Raw genomic sequence first — 23,615 nt, forward strand, 5'->3', positions numbered from 1 at the left:
AGAATTAATAAAGCCCGTCATGTGTTTGCCATCTTAAAACCAGTATGGACATCCTCCTATATGACCACAAGAACAAAACTCAGGATTTTCAACAGCAATGTAAAATCAGTATTGCTATATGGCTCAGAATGCTGGTAGCTCCGGAAAGACCTCACAAAGAAACTGAGAGTATTCGTAAACCGATGCTTACGGTCCATATTCAAGATCAGATGGCCAAAAGTAATATCTAATAACGAACTCAGAGATATGGCAGGTCAAGAAGACATATCCGTGGAAATCGCTAGAAGGAAGTGGAGATGGATCGGCCATGTGCTCAGAAAAGACCAGCACGACATTACCAGAGAAAGCATCTTCTGGACAGCTGATGGGAAAAGGAAAAGGGGTAGGCCTAAAACAACATGGCGAAGAACAGCAGAGAGTGAGCTGAAAAAGATAGAGTTAACATGGAAAACAGTGGTGGCAAAAGCAAAGAATCGGACTGGGTGGAGAGACTGTGTGGCTGCCTTATGTGCCGCCTGGCATGAAGAGGCCTAAGGAAGGAAGGAGCCATGGAGTAATTAATTAATGATAGACATTTGGAGCTGAATTATGGTATGAACAGAAAATGCAAACAGAAACAACACTAAACACAAAATCCAGTTGTTTTATATGTTTAAACATTTGAAAATTTCTTCCAAATTGACAATGAACTCCCCCCGTTATTAGGCTGGAGAAAATACGAAAACTGAAAACGTTAATGCAAAGAAGTTTCTTTTTTGATAAACCCTATGTAAATGTATTTTGAATTCAATAACTTGTAAACAAAAAACATAAAACGATGCAAAAGCGTTTGTCCTGTAATTTTCCCCTTGAGCAATTTGCTTTGTTTAGATCTTTCCCAATCTTTACAAATTACCATCATCGTAAAGGGTACGAGAACAGAAACAAACCATAATCTAAGTGTTGTATGATTAAAAGCCGTCATCCAAATCCTGGATAATGACTTTTTTTTCTATGTGCTTATTTGTTTTAATAACTCACATGGGGGTTTAACGAGCATGCGACAATTAAATGTTCTTCCCTTTGCTACTGTGGAGTCACTGGGCCATGGTATCAAACTCCCTGCAAAAGATGAAACAAAAAATACCTGTCAAATCAATACGCTATCAGAAAGGTGAAATTCACACAAACACATATATTGTCTCTACGTTCCATGAAAAACAAAGTTAAACTGTCAGATAAAATCTCAATGGATCCAAATATATCTATGGATTCTGTTTGTTATCTGAAAATAATTTTATAGGTAGGCTAGAATGGTTTTTATTTTTTTTCTTCTCAGTATCATGCTAGTGTTCGCTGTACTTCTGTTTCAACATCAAAGGGAAGTAATAATCAATGATGGTCCTATGTGCTGAATTATCTATGATATGAACCAATTTTTGTGCCTTAATTTGGGAGATAATGTATAAGTACATGTTACGTTAAAACACATCTGTGACAAGCATGGTCTCTATCAGACCTCTGATGAGCTACATGCTCGCTCATTTATCTGTATTGCTACATCAGCGAAATGAGCTCAATTTTTGTCTCCTCCCATTTCATCAGCGAAACAAGCTTATCAAATTATTCAGCAGCAGGTCCAATTTTTACTGATGACCATGCTTGATTCTACTGTTCTGAGAGACTGTTAACCTGTGTCACTCTTATAGCTAGCTGACTTGGACTGCACTCTTACACTGTAGTGTCTAATTATACTGATTCCATCAGTCGATTCAGCTTTCCCTCTTATAACAACACTTAGAGCTGGATGATTTAATACTACACAGGACGCTGACTCTAACATGTTCAAAAGAATAGGTATGCTCTTAACATGTCTCAACCTACCGCTAGCGTCCATGAAAAATATTACAACTGAATCAGACACTCTAGATGAGTGAAAGAATTAAAATAATTGAACTAATTCAACTAAACAAATGTCAAACTCTGGTAAAAAAAATGTTTAAGATGATGACAGAATTTAGCTAAGGCAATGTACATGTACTAAGCACAGTTCAGTAAAACAGAGTAAAGAGAACATGATTATAACAAATTCAGGCTTAAGGGAAGTCAGTTTCATTCCTCTAAATTCCATAAAAATGTATTATAAATCTATTAAATATCAACAGTTCTTGTTTCTGGTTGTCACTATGACTGCATTATTGTAAATAGTCTGACAGTGAATTAAAACAGCAAAGTACCCACCCAATGACATGGGAAGATAGCTGTAGTTGAATTGATCATGGTCACCGATATGTATAATGTTGTAAACACTTTTTCCAATCAGATCATCCTGAAAAAAAAATCATATACTACAGAGACAGGCCAGACAGAGGATGATTACAAAAATTACACATGTTTAATTCACAAAAACATTTGCATCATAACAATTTACACATATATTACGTGTAATTCATACAACGTCATACACAAGCTACCACATACTAGACTGATATTTAATGATGAACATGGTATTTATAAAAGAATAACTGCATTCTCTACTCCATAGCAAATGAACAGATAGGTACACATAAGTACAAGAGAGTAAAAATTATATATTGAGAAATTGGATTAGAAATTCATGCCTTTAAATAATGTTTAAAGAGCATTTTGTATATAAATTAATTCTATTACTAAAGATCATAATTTTTTTATGCATACAAATTCATCAAGGATTAAAGACTTTAATTATTCAAATAAGTGGTCCTTAAATATTCTCTTGAAAGTTCCATCGATCAATAATGGAGAACTGGTGAACCTCTATGGAGGAGAGCTGACAAGTAATAAAAGGCTATCCTTAGAGGTGGATACAGGGGTATCCTTTGTGAAGGATATAGGGGTATCCTTAGTTGATGATACAGGGCTATCCTTAGTTGAAGATGTATGGCTATCTTTAGTTGAAGATGTATGGCTATCCTTTGTTGAAGATGTATGGCTATCCTTAGTTGAAGATGTATGGCTATCCCTATAAAGGGATACTGAGTTGTCTCAAGTGAAGGATACATGGCTGTCCTTATTGAAGGATACAGGGTTATCCATAATGGAGGATACATAAGAATACAGGGCTATCCTTAGTGGCAAATACAGAATTATCCTTAGTGGAGGTTACACACCCAGATATCTTTTGTTGACATGAAATACAGAGCTATATCCTTTGTCTGTATCCTGGCATTTGAAAATACAGGGCTATCATAGTAGAGGTAATGCTGACAAGTAACACTGGAGTATCCATAGTGGAGGATACAGAGCTATCCTTCTTGAAGGAAAAGTTGACATACAAAGCTACCCTTAGTGGAGGATACATAGCCAACCTTAGTAGTGGAATATCTGACAATACAGGGATATCTTATGGAAGATACAGGGCTATTTTTGTTGACAAAAAGCTTACAAGTAACAATGAAGTATTCTTAGTAGAGGATACATGGCTATCCTCATTTTTCTCAGATTACTAAAATTGTTTGGTATAATCATTTTCCAAAAAAAATTCATTTTCATCCACAGATATGAATATCTATTTTGGAGGCTAAGATATGGCCAAAAATCCCCAAAACAATGCACGTTATTGTATTTGAAAGTATACCTCTAACACATGATGTGATCCCTGACATAGGGGAAGGATGGGTGAGTGTCTAGAGAGACCAACAAACAAAACACATTGATCAAATTCATGAGAGAGAGAAAGAATGAGAAGCTTGATGTCATTAAGTTTTGATAGAATCTTTAATGCACGGTTCATTAACTATCTTTTCTAGTGGTGGTTAATTTTCAGTTCGCCTGAGAACTCTATGGCAATAAATGTATTCAGTGTGTTACATACCTTCCAAATCTCTGTAGCCACCATTATAAATCCTCACTACATCTACACCCATGTGTAAACAATAAACATCTCAGAATTATCAACTACATCCTGCAAACCCAGCTCAGTGGGTTTGTGTAAAGAAAGAGAGAGTTAAAGAATTATCACACTGAAAGTCAGTGAGAAAGGAAGTATCTGCGGAGAAAACGAGAGTACACGGTGGTATATACACATATAGCCGTATTGATTGTACAGCGCTGCTGAATCACAGAGCATTATCCTTCACAGCTCACATCCAGATGTATATATATATATATCTACAATTTGTTTTTGTGGGTGATAGAGACAAAACATGTCCTAATAGAAACTGGTATATTTATCAGTTGCCTTCTGCTGGTTGGGGGAGTCTGTGAGCTGGTTCCCCCAGTGGTGGCAGAAGGCAGTACAGATTACAGCATGGAATTAGCTGCACAGACTGACCCACAAATCTAGGTCAGTGGGCCACTGGGTAATTTACAACTTGCAATGAATTTAGCACCTATCTGACAAGCATGGCAAGACCAGACCTTGTTCTGTGTACTGTTACGTTGGTACACGTGTGTTAGCAATACACAGACAATGATGATACAGAAAGGCTGAAAGAAGGTGTCCAGGTGGAAACCTTCACACCTGGTCATTGTTTGCTTTCATGCAATTAATCTAGGTAACATATTTTGTCAGGTAAAATATTGCATGTGACACAACTATTGCCCAATTGACCACCATACTGTTTTAATAGTCATTAATTTTTTTTATCACGTCTAACCGTCGCTGGCAACATCTTTGAAGTCCGATATGACAAACAGCAAAACGTGTCATCAAAATATATCTCGATACACCACAATTTCACTGCTTTCTGAGATAAATTGCATATATACCTGTCTGCAGTGAGGCACATTCAAATTTATGATCTACAACGATTTACTACACCAACCCTCTGACAAATGTCTGTTGTGGTCAGATAATCTGAACTGTTTCTCAAGGAAAAATGTGGCCATAGTCCTATATCTACATCTGTTTTTCACTGTTTTTCGATGAAAATATTTATTTCGGCAGGAGTGGAAAATTCATACAACATGCAAGTCTATTCAATGAAGATGACTTTGGAAAAAGGGTTGGCAGTTTTTAGAAAAAAATCTCTTTCTGCTAGTTGAATATGTTACAGGTGGGTATTAGCAGGGTGAATCAAAACAAGAAGGAAACATAGGAAAAAGCTTACCTGGGAATACTGTAAATATTCTGTAACGTTGTCGGAAACAAATTCAATCTTTCCCTGGCTGTTGACAACAAAAAGAAAGCCGTCCAGAGCCTGAAATCAAAGAGCTTGGTCATAACAATAGATTATTACATACCCCAATGAAATCAAAGAACTTGGTCATTACAATAGATTTTTACGTATCCCAATGAAATCAAAGAGCTTGGTCATTACAATGAATCATTACATACCCCAATAATCAAAGAGCTTGGTCATTACAATAAATTATTACATACCCTAATGAAATCAATGAGCTTGGTTATTACAATAGATTTTTACAAATCCCAATGAAATCAAAGAGCTTGGTCATTACAATAAATTATTACATAACCCAATGAAATCAAAGAGCTTGGTCATTACAATGAATTATTACATACCCCAATAATCAAAGAGCTTGGTAATTACAATAAATTATTACATACCCCAATGAAATCAAAGAGCTTGGTCATTACGATAAATTATTACATTCCCAATGAAATCAAAGAGCTTGGTCGTTACAATAAATTATTACATACCCCAATGAAATCAAAGAGATTGGTCGTTACAATAAATTATTACATACCCCAATAATCAAAGGGCTTGGTCATTACGATAAATTATTACATTCCCCAATGAAATCAAAGGGATTGGTCGTTACAATAAATTATTACATACCCCAATGAAATCAAAGAGCTTGGTCATTACAATAAATTATTGCATACCCCAATAATCAAAGGGCTTGGTCATTACAATAAATTATTACATTCCCCAGTAAAATCAAAGAGATTGGTTGTTACAATAAATTATTGCATACCCCAATGAAATCAAAGAACTTGGTCATTACAATAAATTATTGCATACCCCAATAATCAAAGGGCTTGGTCATTACGATAAATTATTACATTCCCCAATGAAATCAAAGAGATTGGTCGTTACAATAAATTATTACATTCCCCAATGTCTGATAATCAGTTTAACGTGCATTCACTCATTACAAACTATCCAACAATATTGTACTTAATCATTGAAATACCGAGGTGGAGTTTACATTAACCTATGCAATGTAATATCATTCTTAAGAAACTAATGGATTCAACATTCAAAGAATAGATTCAACATTCAAAGAAATAATACACGGAAGTCAAAGTTAATGTTAATGCAAACACTGGGACAGGCGATTGTTTGGAAATATGGAAGCATTATGTTCACATAACGGGTCCAGGATTCATATTTTACAGTTTACAAGAAAATTCTAGTGTGGTTTCTTCTTACAAAGGTCTGGCATTATAACTTTTGAATAACCTCAACCAATAGAGGATTGGATCTCTGTTGCAGGAACTTGTTTATGAAGTCTAAGAGCCAGTGATTTTACTGTCAGGGTCGACATACACAAGACAGCAAGAAAAGTGACCTGATGCAATGGATGTCGTTTTTTAACCTACCTCCAGAAGAAGTGGTCCGAGGACTTCAGTCGGGAGGACAGAGGGCTTGCTCGAGGACACTTGACTCTGCTGAACGGCGTCTGAGGACGCTTTTTCTGCAAATGTAAGTAAATAATTTGTAGCAATAAGCATGTTGATGAACTAGTGATTGCAAGCAAAGGTTTGTTCTCCCCAAATCTCATATTTAGATTACCATATATTACTATATTTTTCCCAAAATAGGTACACAACCACAAAAGAAGAACTTTGATGTAATAAACAATTTGTTTACCAAATAAGTTCAAAATGAGTCTCAATAATTCATTGGGAAATCAAAACTTTCAACCTTCATCATGGTCAATCAGAGCTAATGAGCTGAAAGCAACCATTAAATCATCTGTCCTTTTAGTCTTCATCTACAAACGCTTTACTTGATTTTAATTCAACTCAATGCTTGGTAACTCTTTCAGAATGTTTTGATGTAAAAAAACAAACAAACAAAAAAACAAACAAGCAAACCACAATAGGACTTTTTTTCTTGTATAGACAAGTCATTACTAAAACTACATGTTAAAAGTTGTTATAGTTTCTAAGACACAGCATTTAATTTCTCAATATTGGAGTCCTTTCTTTCGCAAAATTTACAGTAAATTATCTTTGTTACATTCTATACATCTAAAACATCAGCCTGGCCTAGTCACGGTCATGGATTAGTGGATGAACTGATCACAGTAACAAGTTAGTTGCTGGAATGGCAAGTTGTACTTTGGAAAATGTCTTTTCTGTTAAAACCATGTAACATGTCAATTCTCAGGGGAATAAAAAAGTGTAGTCAATCCACCCTACATGGAGTCTGCATTATCTTTAGGCAGTCAAATCCCTTCCCTGCCCAGCTATCGTTTTTTGTGTACAAAACAGGCCATTATTTAATCAATATGCAAGCTTTTACACTTTGGATTTGTAGTTATCATCATTTCAATCAGCTTCAATCAATATATGACTTGGTGCAGACCTGCAATCCTTCATCTGTTTATCAACAAAAACACAAGTATTCATTGAAGTGTGTAAACTTATGTGAGGGGAAGGCAGGCCATTAGCGATTCTTGGCTTTTATCACAGCTAAGCCCAGACTGAGATATTGGCTATACCTGATCTTTAAAAAACTGCTTTTTAGCTACCACCCTCTGCACCGGCTACCAATGCTGCTGAACTTATTTAATATGATCTTATTCCTCTCTCTACCTATCGCCTCAAACAGTACTCACTCAAATAGTACCATGTGACTATATACAACAATTATAATCACTCAGAATAAAAATTATACGATACAGTAGCTGCTATTATTCTCATCAGTTGTAGAAAACCTGTGCAAAATAGTGTAGCTTTCTGTCTTATTTCTTATTCTCCATCTCATATTTTCTTTAGGTAATGAAAGACAAAAAGCTGTTATAAAATCTTAGTACTGTAACATAATGCTAACTGGCACAAACTTGGGGATTTCTTCAGTTTAAAGTACATATTACACAAAAATCAGTTATACTTTGTAATTTGATGAAAGAGTTTCCTTTTTCGAACACCGATTTTATTTTCTCATTCTATACATATATTTTTAAAATCTTGATTACATACTTTCATAAGAAAACAATGGACAAAATGAGAACTTCATTTTTGATTTTGATAAGTTTAATAGGAAAAATTTATAATCCCTGTTATTGGGACAGTTCTGTTCCTTCCATTTGCCTTTGTACTCGCTATTAGAACCCTGAACAAGTTTTACTACAAACAACCATTTAAAAGTGAACATTGGGGTTTTGTATCCAAAATAAGGTGGCCTTGAATAGTAAATAAACCTTCAGTATTTCAGGTAAAAATAAGTGCAAAACCAATACAATATATCTCTGCATGACTCAGTTTCCAATGCAATATCCAAGTTGAACACAAAAACACAAATCTGAGGGAACTATACCTTCCCTTCCCCAACACATAACAAGTCTGTTTGCACTCTACAAGACAGAGATCCACTAAAAACTGAAGGATTGAAACCAATTTTTGCTTGCTTTTTCTGAAGTAGCAACTGCTTAGCGGGGTGATGGAATCTGGTGTTATCAGCTGTACAACACAGTTGTCCTTGTTCTGGTTTTGTGAACCTTGCGTTACACCACAAGATCTGCCTTGTACCACTGACAAGAAACACTAAAAGTGTATTACCAACAGAGGCACCAGACCCACACTTTAATGGGACAACATTTACAACACCAGGCCCAAATATTTATTTCATCTATAGCTTGATAGTGTGTTTGCTTTAAAATACAGCACGTGTTTATGTAACAAAACTCTGTCATAAAATCAATGTCAGGTTTTTTCTTGTACGATACCAGTCCTCGTAGCCTCGAGGCATTGTCTAAACCTCTAAAAACCAAGGACAATAACTCCGAATCATTAGGGATTGACAAAATGCCCATTTCAGATGACAAAGCAATATAAAAAAGACTGGGTGCTATCATAGGTAATTACATCAAATTATCTTCAAAGAGTTCTGGGTCATTGAGTCAGCATATTAATCTAACAAGGACAGGTCATTTGGCTTGCCCCCTTTCCAAAGAATGAGAAAATCCAAGGTATATATCTAATGATTGAGCTTATTCCACCATCCCACCCTCCCCAACCCAAAAATGTCACAACAAAATGAAAATGTTTCATCTGAGCTCAAACAACCCACTGAGGTATAACGATAACTTGAAAAGGACATCTATGTTCCGACTATGATTCTTTCCAGTTATACTGGCAGATAATTGGACTACACTACCTCTAATACTTTCATATAAGTAACCTAGCACTGACTTTTATGATATGAAATACTGTCAGAGGATACTTTAATTGGACTACCTCTTATCCCTTTACTACGAGTCTGGAGTGTTCGATGATAACTTTTATGTCATGAGATACGAACTGTCATGGCTGCTGGCTGTGTGATTAAGCTTGGATACCATGAAATTGCATTCCTCATTTACATTTTTATTTCTCAATCTGCTCACAAATCCATGAAACCCAAGAGAGGAACATCCTCACCCCCTATCTAAATAATTCCTAAGAAATACATCAATCAACTTGACTAAAGAGACAAAGGAAGGAATAAAATCTAAAATCCCAATGAATAATGCAGGTACTGGTTGTATGCAGTCCCCTGCATGTCAAGGTTTGACTGTAAGTAAACATTGGGACAGGGGATTCCCCAGGTATTATATAGCCCGATAAAGGAGTAGGATTACACACCTTGTTTAAGTTGTTTGATTTTGTTTAAGCTTTCCTGTAAAATGGCACTCTTCTCCGGCTTGACTGAGAGGGCGCTCATATCCGTCACACTGGCCGAGATCAGCTCCGCCAACTCCTCGAAATAGGCGTTCTCCTGATCACGCCTCCGACGCTCATGTAGGCACTTGCTTCTGTCAAAAAACAAAAAATTTTGTGTTAAATACTATAGAAATCAACAACAGTCAACCTGCATATATTTAATGCGCAAAAAACGCAAATTATTAATAAATCTTTAATCAAACTGGGATCCCCTTACATCTTGGGGATAAGATGAAAATTATTATTTCAAGAAGTGTCTTGCATGAGGTATCTGAATGAATACTTATAATGGCAATCTTTTTCTAAAATGATGTTTGCCTCCACTGACTGCTCTTGAATTTTTGCTATCTTAGTTTGGCTGATATTTCATAAACTTGACATCAATATGTCTTCATAAATATAAGAAATAAATGTGTCATAGGAAGACTGATTTCAAATTCTCAGCTTCAAATAAACACCTCTGACTACAGGTTTTTTCCGCAGATACAAGGAAGAAATGTCAGAGATTACTGCATTACACCATTACCCAACTTATATAAAATTCACGATGAGATAAATATTTCAAATATGATCCCCCCCTCACATTCATCAAAATATATGATAAGCTCACTCTACTCTGGTTTCAACCCATAGTTTATTTACATGTATGTATGAAACACCTTTTTTCTGAATGCGATAATACAAGTCTATCTCTCTATTAATCAAGACGACATTCCTTGTATTTATAAACTATATGACTGTAAAGATACCATAAAGTACATTGGGCCAACAAATGAGAAATGCTATGCATAAATCAATTTGAAAAAAAAATGTGACTGAGAGCTCTGTGAGTGTTTAACAGAGGTAGAAGCTGATTGTAAGAGTTTTGAGTTCAGACTTTGGCTGTCACCTTTGTGCTGCATGACTGGTGATGTCATTGTAAGATACCCATACTCACATCCACTTACTGACCGTGTGCCAACTCATCAAGTTTTTCTCCATCTCATGTACAACTCATACCCTATCCTGATTGGTTCCCTCACACTTTCTTGAAGAAATTTTCACTAATTATGTTAATACATCACATTTTCATGACCTGATTCTCATATTCAATTGCCTAAAAAAAACTGATGAGTTTTGCTTTCTCATTACATGTAGTGGTAAGATTTACTAATCAAACAAGAAAAAATAAATGAGTTGGCACTTCCATAGTCAGTAAGCATATATACGTAATATTGTTGTTGGTTTCAGATGAATATATACCAGTGTATGTCTATGATTAGAGAATTTTCAGATCATAACCAAGTTATGTATAGACCTGTATACCTAATAAAACCAATTGTTTTGTACAACTCCTCTATTCAGAAGAATATGATACCTTAGTACTCGTAAATTACATTGTGTTCTGCAGATATTTTGTATATCTGGTTTTGTTAAGAATGCAAATCAATTGTTGCATCATCACAAATCAGATTCTCGTATCATTCCATGGTAAGAGGATTATTCTATTTTGAATGATTTTGTATTACACAATATCCAGTCAGCCATACATTTAACTGTTAATGTATTACAGTTGAATGTGTATTCTATTTGTACATTTTGCAGAGCACAGCTTACACTAAACAATAAGATAATTAACATCAAATATGTACTTGATCATATAAAAAATGATTTTTTTTTTCAAATTCACTTTTTACTTGCTAAAAAATTAACTTCAACCAAACATTGCATGCAACATATATTAAACATGCAAGACTCTGAAACATTGTCTTCATTAAGTGATGAAATGCTGAGGCATAAGAACAATTTTTTTTTAGAAACAATCTCTTTAAAAATTTTAATTTCTTGAGTTATAAAATAGTTTAAGCAATATCTAGTGTTTTTGATGGAATTTTTCGGAGACACATATCTGATACGACTCTTAAAATCCAACCTGATTAAAACTGCATGGAAAACAATCCCAGGAAAGATATTCTTTCTCACTGGAGACTATATGTCACTTTCCTGCTAAAACCAAAATCATCTCAAAACACTTCAGTGAAAAAAACACCCCTGTATTCAAGTGGCTGCCACAATCACTGAAAAACAATAGAGCCCAGAGATACCCATTCTAAGATAATTGACCTTAATTAGGCATTAAATTCATCCATAATAACAAGGTCTAATATCTCAGCCATTTTCTCTTCTACTCTTTAGACCCTTGGGGACAAAAATTATGCATGTATACATTTTTACATTGCTTGCTTTGCAATTTGAGAAGCAAAAAATGTGCATTGATTAAAGATCCAAAAGTTAATAAATGTCAAATTTTCCCTCCTAATTCTATGATGGTGGAAACCCAGAGGAAAATGAGAGATTGTTTTTACGGTATGGTTGAAATTGTTCAAACTACCGGATTATTGTAACACAGGCTAGCTTAATGCGAAATCCACTATAGGTTGATGCATATTTTTTTCCCTATTAAGCACAATACCATGAGGCCAAGTTATGTAATTCTAAACAGCCAAGTCCTTCAAAAGAGATCTTATTACTGAATGCCTTGGTGTTATAATCAAGCCCAACTTCAAACACCTGTTCTTAATACATTGCCTACTTACCAATACATACACAAACTTTAGGAAACATACACAAAACATTTCAGAACAAACACATCGCTTGCACACACAGCTTCATCTCAGCCAGGAATTCCTCCGACTCTCAGCTGGCAGTTGATGAAGGTCTGCATAATCTAAGGGTACAGGGATACAGTATACCGTCTCTTACTGTGAGAGGATACATTCTAGACATTGCTGCTCTACAGAGTACAAGTGGGCCTTCTTAAAACAACATTGAAAGAATTAGTAAATCTTTCTCTTTCTCATAAGGTTGTGAGATTTTCTTAGTGATTTGACAATTTTTTTCTGTAGATATTTATTGACCCCCCCCCCCCTCCCCCTCCCCAAAGCTATACTTCATAATACTAGACCATTTACTTTCCAGGGAGTAGTGAAAACAATGTTTTACAACCCGATTTGTTGTTGTTTGTTTTGATCCATCAGATATGTCAAGTGTCAGACTACATCAAAAGAACACGGGCAAATCAACCACATAAAAACTCTATATAGCTAGACCTTATACATAATACTCTTTCTTTAACAAAAAAGGTCCACCACAGGAGGAGTTCACGGACAACCTCTGAGGTCTCCAAATAATGCAGTCTGTATTTGCAGTATTACGTAAAATGACTAACACACACCGAGGAATCACATCAATTCATGGAGACCGTTCATATTTTAAAGGTTCCTGTGGACATAACTGTTATATATTTTGATGAGGATTTTAATTCTTGGGCAAGGGGTAACCACAAATTCAACAGGAACTAAGCCACTACAAATTCTAATGATGCTGCAGTAACGGTTGCCCAGGTAACTACATTGACAATACTAGTATCCTCTGTAGGACCAGTAGCTTGTTATAAATACCACAACCAAAAAATAAAAACTATATACACAACAATGAATCAATCATGTTATACAGTTACCTGATCTGTATATCAGCAGTAATGAATAAAACCTAATAAACATTCACCCGCAACTTCCAATCTTAAAGTGCTAGCAATAATCATTTAAACAAAACCGCAGTGTTTATTCCTATCAACTTTAATATTCCATTTTTTAAGCTGTGTTTTACCCCATTAAGAATACGCTGTTATGAAATCTTCATGAATTTCTACATACCATCTACATATGTAAATGTTAAAGGCATAATTACTCGCTAATGGTGTGGAAATTGAATAGTTACCAATTCTAATGTAAAGAAAAAGATGAGTAAAGGTGCAAATATATTGAATTAAAACTCAGTCACTATATCTAATTAATGCCAAAATTATACGCACATAATGTAGCACAGTCTTTTAAATTTTTAATTGTCTGTAAGTGAAGCCAGCGAAGCATTCACATGGACAGAAAACAAAATTGAAGGTACTCTACATATATCTCAAAATACACACTATACACAGACCATTCATAGGAGCACTGCAAAGTGCACTGCAAAATGTTATTTGATGTTCTGGTTTGTGACAGCTTGTAATGCAAGGATTATTGTTACACTAATCTGATGGAAACAATTAGCAATAATGTAACAGGGGGGAAATAAAACTAAACCTTCACCATGGATGTGATTTTTAGCTAGAGGGCTATTGGGAAAACAGATTAAGAATGCTGAAAATCAAACCATGTTTTGCTTGCAGTGTTAGATCGATTTAAAAATCCAGAATCAAAGTGTTGGATTTAAAAAACATGTAAAATGGCTACAATAAAACTTAGCTAGGGCCAGTGTCTTCACTGATGTCATGTGCAGTCATGTCTGCCTACAAGTCAATGCATATCATATCTCATCAGCTGTCTCCAAAACATGCTTATCCCATTCCCAGTAAATCAACAATTATATAGGAATGAAATACTTAACAAGGCATATATCTTCCTATTACAAGAATTCTGTAAACACTCAAAGTTAAAACATTCTACCAAAATACACATTTTACTATATCCTTCACTTAAGGGATTACAAAAAAAACCCTTAACAAACTTCAGATCCTAAAACTAGTTGTTATCAATAATACACTTAAGACTTTCCTTAATATTCCAGGCTATCCCACAACTTATACATCCATATGCTTTGACCATTCTGTAAAATGAACAACTTGAATACAGCCTACCTGTTAAAGGCATGATCAGTTATATTCCTGGGTAATTCCTGGCAGACAGTCTGCCTTAGCATAGATGGTCTCTAAATTTCCTACAGCTTCAGAAAGACAGAGGAGAAAAATTCATTGCATCTGAATCCAAGACAGAAAAGATCTAAGCATCATCAATAATGCAGACTTGTCTGTTGTAGCCCCACTGGGATGCCAGCCATTTATTGGACTGTCACAGCTGTCCGGGGTAGGTACCAGTTGTCTTCATGTGACAGCAACCGAAGCACAGCTCCACATCACTGCACCCCTAGAGCACACACAGGGACCGTGATTCTGGTGGAACACGGAGTGAAGAAATATGGATTCTCAATGTGTAGAAAGGCACTTACTAGAAGCAATGAATGCAGAGCAAGTTGTTTACTGTACATACTGAACAAAAAGAAACACAGCGAGAAATCAATACTGCATTGATTTGTGTGTGCAGTTATCGTAACACATAGAATATTCAAGGCCATTTTCTGGTAATGAAAAAATAACTGCAGCCCGTAAGCAGGCTGTTCAATAAAGCTGTTTACACAAACAGGCAGGTTTATCCACATACCACTAGTGGTAAATAAACCACAAAACCTCCTTCCACACAGCCAAGCTCCCTGCTGAGAAACCAACACACTATTTCACAGCAGCAGTGCAACTTTTAAAAGACAAAACCGAACATACATCAATTTCTTTCATCTTAAAATCTTCTACCAACACACCCTCTAATTCCCAAACACTTGTTTAATGATCACAATTTGCTGTGGGTTTATCTTTTTGTTATGGAACATTATAGTTCCTAGCATCAAAGTGAGGTGAACTTTGTATGGAACTGAACACCTTTGAAACCAAAGCTTAACTTGTCCTGAAAGTCAACATAGTTCTTTTGAAAAGCTGTCAGGTAAATCATTACTCACAAATAGCTTCATCTTCACCAAATTGCAAGAAAGAAGCTTAATAGATATACATGTATATGGGAAGGTTACCAAACACAAACTGGAGAAAAAGCATACATATAAAATGTTCACTGACAACAATTCAGTAAAAAAAAGAAGTTATATCATCCAAGGCGCATGTTACAATCCAAGATACCTGTTGCAATCCACCATCCGTGTTATCAATTTCACTGAGGTTTGATGCGAATGCTTACAGATATGTACAAATGACAAGATGTACAAGATGAAAGCCTAACTCAATCTGCATTTCCTCTTGATGGCAATCAGGTTTGTTAACAAATGTCATAAAGTTACTGATGTGAAAACTTAGCATTCTGACATGACAAAGAAGATCGGATATTGTCTTTGGCTTAATTTTCAGTCAACCTGTAAAAAAACACACCTGTCTGCTGGTTAAACATTCCTATCAAGACACAGAATCATACTTCAGACCTTAATTAGCTGGAAATGCATGTAATTAGAACATCAGTAACTGAAGTACTTGAACCATTGGGGCCACTTCAGGCAATGTCTCATGGACGGCTTCTTTAGAAGTATTCCATGTCAGCCATTACCAGTGAAAACATTACAGTAATACATGTGCTAGTTGTACTCTAAAAAGAATACAAGAAAAATATGTCAGGTTAAATTGAGTTTAGAAACTGAGAATTAGAACACATCAGTATTTACCCCACCACTATATATTTTGTGTTCTTTCATTTAACCTACGACTAACACCATGAATAAATCCCATATTAACAAATGCCATAAACCTATAAGACATTCCTTCAACTTTATGATGACATCACTATTGATTTGATAAGAACCTACCAGATCAAATAACAATCAAACGTGGTACTTACAATAGCCTTAATAAAAGAAAATATAGCAAGCATATTATATTGGTATTTGTAACTATTGTACATTGGTGCTATTTCTACATCAATAAAAATCCTTTTTTTTCACATATATTTCAAATCCCCTAGCTTGATCTTCTGACACCTTAGTTTACCAAGCCCAGCTTTACTAGCAGCACTGACTAGATGTGACATTATAGAAAGCCTCACCCAGATTTCTCAGAAGTCAGGAGATGTTTCAGCATTCTAAGCTCCACTACATTCCCTCTTGATGCTGGCAAAAAGAAAAAAAAATCCCAAATCTCACTAATGCAGTTGAGCCATCAGATCTGGAGGATTATCAATGTTTCTGGAGGATTATCAATGTTTCTGGCAGGAGAGAGAGAGCTAAAATTCCCTGGAACCAACAACAGAAACTGTCACATAGGGCTGGGAATACTCCTACACGGGTGATCCATTTATGTTGACCGTCATGATGCAGTGAATGTCAGTTGACGCTTTCACCTGTAAATCCTGCTGCACTTGAGCAACATGGCATGTGTATTAGCATGTACAAACACACAGCCAGCAAAACAAGTCAGCTGATCTGGGCTATAAACAAAATGGCCAGATCACTGGGAATAGATTCACCCACTAGGTGTGAAATGGCTCATCAAATTGCAGCCAGCAATACACTATTCTCCTGTTCAATAATTACTATTCAGAAGACCTTTCAGTATATCTTGTGCAAAAAAAAAGTCAATCACAAGATTGTAGGCTTTTTTCAAGGGTTTTAAAATCAATAGTTCTGTGTTTCTTCAATACATAGGCTTGTGAAACAAAACACGGCAGCCTAACAACTTAGCATTACGTGCATTGCGACTGATGGCAGGCATCTAAAACCTGGACACGTAATGACAACTAGGGCTGTGTGTTTATCTGCTCACTTCAGTTTTATATGATATTCTGTCAGTGGTGACATGCACACAAGGACAGACGACATTGTGTTGCTATGTTTTGGTCTGCAAGTTTACAACTGTATCAACCCTCCTGGCTTTGGTTCTATAAAGCTTGCAGGAAAAACAGATCAATACTCCCATGTATTTCTCAGTCTCTGAAACGAATTTCCTATAAACCCCATAGATCCAGACAGACAGTCTGTTCCACACTCAGCCATTAGTCTCTTCTCGGGTCTTCATCTCCTTAACAACATTTCTCTATTTCTGACTCTCTTTGCAATATTAAATAACATCCACACAATTGCATAAAAACTGAGATAATCCAATTACGTTGGTATAATATTCTTTGTAGAGAAGATCCTGAAGGTTTTTATTCTGTTCCTTTGATATCTCTGGAACAGGAAACGGCGGCACTGATGGTAGAGATCTTGTCCCAAAGGTTTCCTTTCCGAGCTTACCACACCACCTGCTCACAAGAACAGCGCACCTTGCTTCCTCAACAAAGATGAATTAAATTGTCATTGAATCTGAATGACAAAAGGTCCCTGAATGAGACTGCATATCTTGGGAGGGGGGAGCTTTTCTGACCATTGTCCATGCAGACCCAGAATTGCAGGTGACCCAGCAATTTCAACATCCAGTTAATCTATTCATCATAAAATCTTTCAACAATTGCTTTTCATTTTAATCCAGATCCTGAATACCACCATGAAAAATTTTGTCAACCGCCTCTTGAGACCAATACCCAGTAGTAACCAGTATATGTTTGTATGCATCTTCCCTCTATGTTCATTAGGACTGAGAACAGTAATATTATTCACAGTAGTTCATTTAGTCTACATAAACTTCTTTCCCCCAAAAATGTAATTATCTCATTTATCAAGTTCTTATCAAACATTTTAAAACCTCATAAAATTGTAAATTGAATGCAGATATTTCCATGATATTTATGACTATTTTTTTTGTATCTTTGATTGATCATGTGCCATGATTAAATCTTACCTACACCTCCTTTTTAAACAATCTATAGAGAACTTCTTTTCTACATGACAGGGTCTGCTTAAATGTTATTCCATTAATTCGTGCAATAATGATGAAAATACTTCCCATCAAAGTGGCTTGGATCAATTTAAAGCAGCTTTAGTTACTGCTGTCTAATACTCCACACTAATTGACTAAAAGAACATTTAAAATCTTCTCAATTTTGGTTAAGGTGTTTCACAGCTGATATGAACAGCAGTAAAAAGGAAAAAAATGTCTCAGCATTTGATGAAAATGACTTTGTACCCATCAACCTTGTTTATAACTATGAAATATGTTTATACCAAAGAGTACCATACATTTGGCAATTATGTTTGTGTACAAAATGTTTACAGTGTACATTTTTATGTAAATTACAAAGGCTTCAGGCAAAGCAAGGAATTCACCCTGACACACTATAATATGTTTTTGGTCAAAATGTAAACAGAATTGAGTTGAATATTATCATGAGGCTGTTATAATTTGAGAAATGAGACTTCTGTAGCTTGATAAAGCAGACCGATCCGGTTCTAATCCATAATCTCCTCTAGAATGACCAACTCTCGCATTGATTCAATGGTTGAGTGTTCACACTGAAAAATCTTGTAAAACCTTAACACCTTAATACATTAAGACATATTGATGACAAAGTAACATTTAAATGGATCTTAGAAAACACACAGAGGATATGGCTCTGTTTATTTACTAACTGAGGCACATAGTATATACACTCAGAAGGTTGTTTTTTGGTCACAATGAAAATATCACAAGCACCTGCTCTTATATTTACAAAATAAGTACTATCTATCATCAAAATCTTAATAAAATTCACAATCCTAAATAAGACCACATATTCATAATCAAAAACTCTGCCATATTGGATTAAACCAAAATGACACAGTCAGCTGTCGTCAGCTTACATGCAATTGACCTTATGAGTGAATGATAAAAAAAGATCAGAAGTTACGATCAAACTCACCCCAATTACTCTTGAGCATGATTAAATCCAGTGTTAATTAGAGGTAATACACACACAGTGTCCATAATCCACACCAGCGAGAGGAATGTTGGCTATTACACATACAAATATGTGGACACGTAACTAGCTGCCCGGACAGACTTGAAGTCACTGGCCATAAACCATTGAATGCAAACACCAGAGTTGACTGACCTCTACCTGGCTAGAGATCATCGATACACCTGTATTGTAGAATCACACACACACAAACACACAGTGAACTCTCTCTCTCTAACCCACAGACCATCAATACACTATCTCACAAACTGCACAGATTACGGAATATTATCAACAGACTCTCTATAAGGTGTTAGCAATTTTCTGGTCTCGTCCAGCCATCCAGGTGTGAAGACCAGTCACATGACCCTGGGGGTTATGTAATCACCTGTCTGTTATCATGTCCTGGGGACAGAATCTCTCAGGTAAAAATCAACAATTGAGTTACTGTCCATTCAGCCTGTCCCTGCATGGCAAATCTTCATACATAGTGTCACGCTCCACAACACAGAAATTTCAATCTGTTTATATATAGGTTTGACTTAAAAAAATAACAAAGACAAAGCGATACCATCTATATTTTTTCAGTAGTACAGCCAGCTCTATGAGGTCCTAATATCTAATGTTATCTTTCACAAAGGCCACCTCTAGACCAGCGATAATGGACAATTCTGTCTCATGGTACCTACATTGTGAGGTGCTCTGTGGGCTGTTGTAGTAGGAGATGTGTGAATGGTTTCCGAATACCAAGAGCAGATCAAGTCAATCTCTATTACCATTACAATGGAGGGAGCCCTTGCTATTTCATAAGACACCAGCATTCCCATCAGTCTCCTGGGAAAATTCTATGATGGAGAGACATTTTCATGCAAACTGCATTATCAAGGAAAAAGCATTACCCTCCATAGAAAAAGAACTTGTAACCGCAGACTCCAATCTAACCTATCAATTACTGGGGACAAATTCAATAGACGCTGTTACTACTGACAAATCTTGAGTGCTATCTGATTCCGCCAAAATCTAACAACAAATTAGAAAGTATTGTAAAAGGAATTTGATGTTTAAACATGTCATTCAGGGCAATGTTTCACAAACACACGATATTAAAAGTGTCACCTATAGTACACACAACCACAAACATTTACATGTACAGACATTTATTACATACTTAATAATAAATACAGCGTTTTTGCATATGCGATTCAGCAAACTTTATAGTAATCCATATCAGCCCTTGAGGTTGATATGGATTATGCAGGGCTGATATCGATCTACGGGGCTGATACGGATCCGTACATCACACCCCTCTCGGAACTCCTATGATTTTTTCCAATTCAGAATTAGGTAGAAATTTAAGGCAATGATCCATACGCAACAAAACAACATCTGACATAATTCACACGTTTTTACGTCTTCATTGAATTTAGGCATAGAAAATGTCTTGGATATGTTATTACTAAGTGTGTAATAAATATAATATTACATATCATTTTCCATATTACACCCTGTATCAGCCCTCGACCAATATCAGCCCTCGGTCCCTCAGTCCTCTAGCCGATATTGCAGTCTAGGGGTGATACAGGGTGTAATATGGAAAAAGGTATGTATTATTCTCTATATCAAATACACCAGCTTACATTACATACAGTCACAATCATTCAACACATAACCCAAAATCCTCAGCATGATTGAATGCATAAAAAAATGACATGCTATTTAAACAATTAAGTCTCTGTATATTACACCAATAGTAAAAAATCATCAGCGTAATTTTATGATATTTTATAATTCTATGAATGATGATTGAAATTTAGAATTGTGTCTAAAAATGTTTCATGATCCTATGGTCGGAATTAGATACATTTTGGACATATCTTCCTCCTTATCATAAAGACCCTGTCCACTGACTGATGTAGCAACACTGAAGTCCTCTTACATAATGTTCTGCTCACTGCATGCGTAAATAAAACAGACAAATCATATATATTGTTTGAACTTTTAAAATTGCTGCACACATCTTATATTGCATAAAAGTCAAAGGCCTCTCAAGCAACTGAAAAATTCTCTTTAGACAAGGAAAACTAGGGACATTATAATAAATCATTAATGTAGCACAATTGCAACCTGCCTTTGCATGTATGAGACAGTGAGGACTGCATTAGTCTGCTTTTTGCAACTCTCCAATTTACTCAATTAACTGTCATTATACTGTGATGTCTATATATTGTTATCATTTGATGACTCTTGATTAGAAGAAAAACGCCAGTGTCAAAGCCAATCATGACTTCCACAAACACTAATAAAAAGCAGAACAGCATTCAAACCAAATTTACATTGATTATATACAGGAAATAGGCATCAAAAGAGGTGCTACTGTATTAATTATATACTAATGACAAATCGAGATCCTCAAAGACTGATATGATATGCATACATAATGATGACAGTGCATCTAATTTTAGTTACGTGCTGAAATATTAATTTCTAGTTCCAGCTAATTATAATCAGAATTCTGATCAATTTGTTAATTTATTCAATGATTCTATTGATAATGTATTCAACAGCCCTACATTTCATTAAAAGACCATTTTCCCGAAAAGTCAACGTCTGAGAGCATGTTATTATAGTCTTCTGAAGTTTTCTAAACAATCTCCATTGAGAGTCATTGTGAATTTGAGTTAACAATCGGTATTCATTCATACTGAGATTTCATCCTGATCATTTCCTGTCCACTTTTTGTCAGTATATTCTACTGGAAATGTTATTGAAAAAGACCATTGTCACCCCAACAAAGGCTCCCTCACTTCATAGTATACAATATATGTAAACATTAATTCAGGATTCATTTTTACCACGAGAAACCTTTAAAAGAACATGGATTAGACCAAAGTCAAAAAATCTTTGATACTGGATCACATATACATGCATTAACAAGTTGGACTTTATTTCTTTTTTCGCAATTTCTAACTGATTGGAATTTGATATTTTTGTCATTTGAATTCTCATTTCTTGGGGATGCTGACTTGCTAGTACCCAAAATGAAATCAATTGAGATGAGATCACATCAATTATAGCTTCATCAATCCCTAGTTGACATGAAGTTTATTTCAAATATTTTCATTTCCATCCTGAATAATTAGACACTAAGAGTGCAAGAATAGAGAAATTACGAGTCTGCGGAGCGTAATTCTGTCAATGACAGCCCTCATCATCACAATCCATCGGCAATGGTGTGGTAATCTCATTTTCTTTATTTTCCGTCCAAATTTTCATTACATTTTTCTTTGAGCTGCTGTGCTCAGCAAGCGATGAAAATACAAGTAGGTCACTCGGAAAAAATGTAAAGAAATTGGATTTTGTGTCGTCCTGCTCACCAAGTGAATGACCTGCCGACATTCAGTTAGTCATCAGCCAGTAATGAAATTGAGAAATATCCCTTATTGATTTTCTCACATTGAAAATACATAATACAACCTTATATTCACATTCCACATATTTTTTGCTTGTAAAGTGTGTTGAAAGCTACGGCAGTTAAAACTCTGTAATGCACACAGGTACTCAAAGGTTAAAATGACGAGTTTTATTATGACGTCACAAACGTTGAACTTTGTTAACTGCAACGTCACAAGCGAAAATCAAATTTCACGCTTGCGGCTGTTACTGTGGCTCTTCCATTTATATGAACTCACCCTTAGGATAAGATAGGAATTTTAAGGTATAAATCACATTTTCAGACAAGGCATGAAGTTAAAATAATGTAAATATAAGCATTAAATCATGAATTTTTGAAGTATACAGTCTCATAACTGCAGCGATGCTTGCATACAAATTTTCATAACGTGCATTACTCACACACCACTGCAGTTATGAGACTGTATACTTCAAAAAATCATGATTCAATGCTATAATATATAAATCTATAGGTTCATCACAAAAAACATGAAGAAAAGATTATAGTTCAGTGGTTTTAGTGCATTATGTGGTGTTGATTGGTTTGAGAACTGTATATTTTACATAGTGAAACTTCCTCTGAACTTCAAGTTTCTAGCTTAGTCCAGTCCTAAGGCAGTGATTGAGTTTGACCGAGTTTGACAATGAAAGCAAACTACGTCTCAGCAACTGAAATTGTCAACCACTTACAGAATTACAGAGGCTGGAGGATATGAACAGACCTAACTACATAATCACTCCAAGAGCAGTCTCCTAGTGCATGCAAAACACATGTATGTAAAATAGTTCTGATTTCCGGTCTGCGTAATTATGTTTTATAATGTAATCCCCCATCTGATAGTTACAGAAGTCCTAGC

General features: G+C 35.5%; 1 protein-coding gene across 6 annotated transcripts in view; it reads right to left on the reverse strand.

Moving 5' to 3' along the window:
- Positions 1-23,615, reverse strand: part of LOC128155130 (nuclear receptor coactivator 2-like) — a 56,401-nt gene that overhangs the window by 16,168 nt on the left and 16,618 nt on the right. For 4 of the 6 annotated variants that reach the window (XM_052858926.1, XM_052837430.1, XM_052844124.1 and 1 more), the window contains 5 exons: positions 9,779-9,948; positions 6,527-6,621; positions 5,070-5,159; positions 2,221-2,308; positions 1,021-1,101 (listed from right to left, as the gene is read on the reverse strand). In XM_052858926.1, coding sequence (XP_052714886.1) covers positions 1,021-1,101; positions 2,221-2,308; positions 5,070-5,159; positions 6,527-6,621; positions 9,779-9,948 — 524 coding nt within the window. Of the gene's footprint in view, positions 1-1,020; positions 1,102-2,220; positions 2,309-5,069; positions 5,160-6,526; positions 6,622-9,778; positions 9,949-14,531; positions 14,731-16,545; positions 16,998-23,615 lie in introns of those variants that run through there. The other 2 variants (XM_052816693.1, XM_052851566.1) reach the window with 2 other exon arrangements.

Source organism: Crassostrea angulata, chromosome 1, assembly GCF_025612915.1.
Source record: "Crassostrea angulata isolate pt1a10 chromosome 1, ASM2561291v2, whole genome shotgun sequence".
Taxonomy (NCBI): Eukaryota; Metazoa; Mollusca; class Bivalvia; order Ostreida; family Ostreidae; genus Magallana; species Magallana angulata.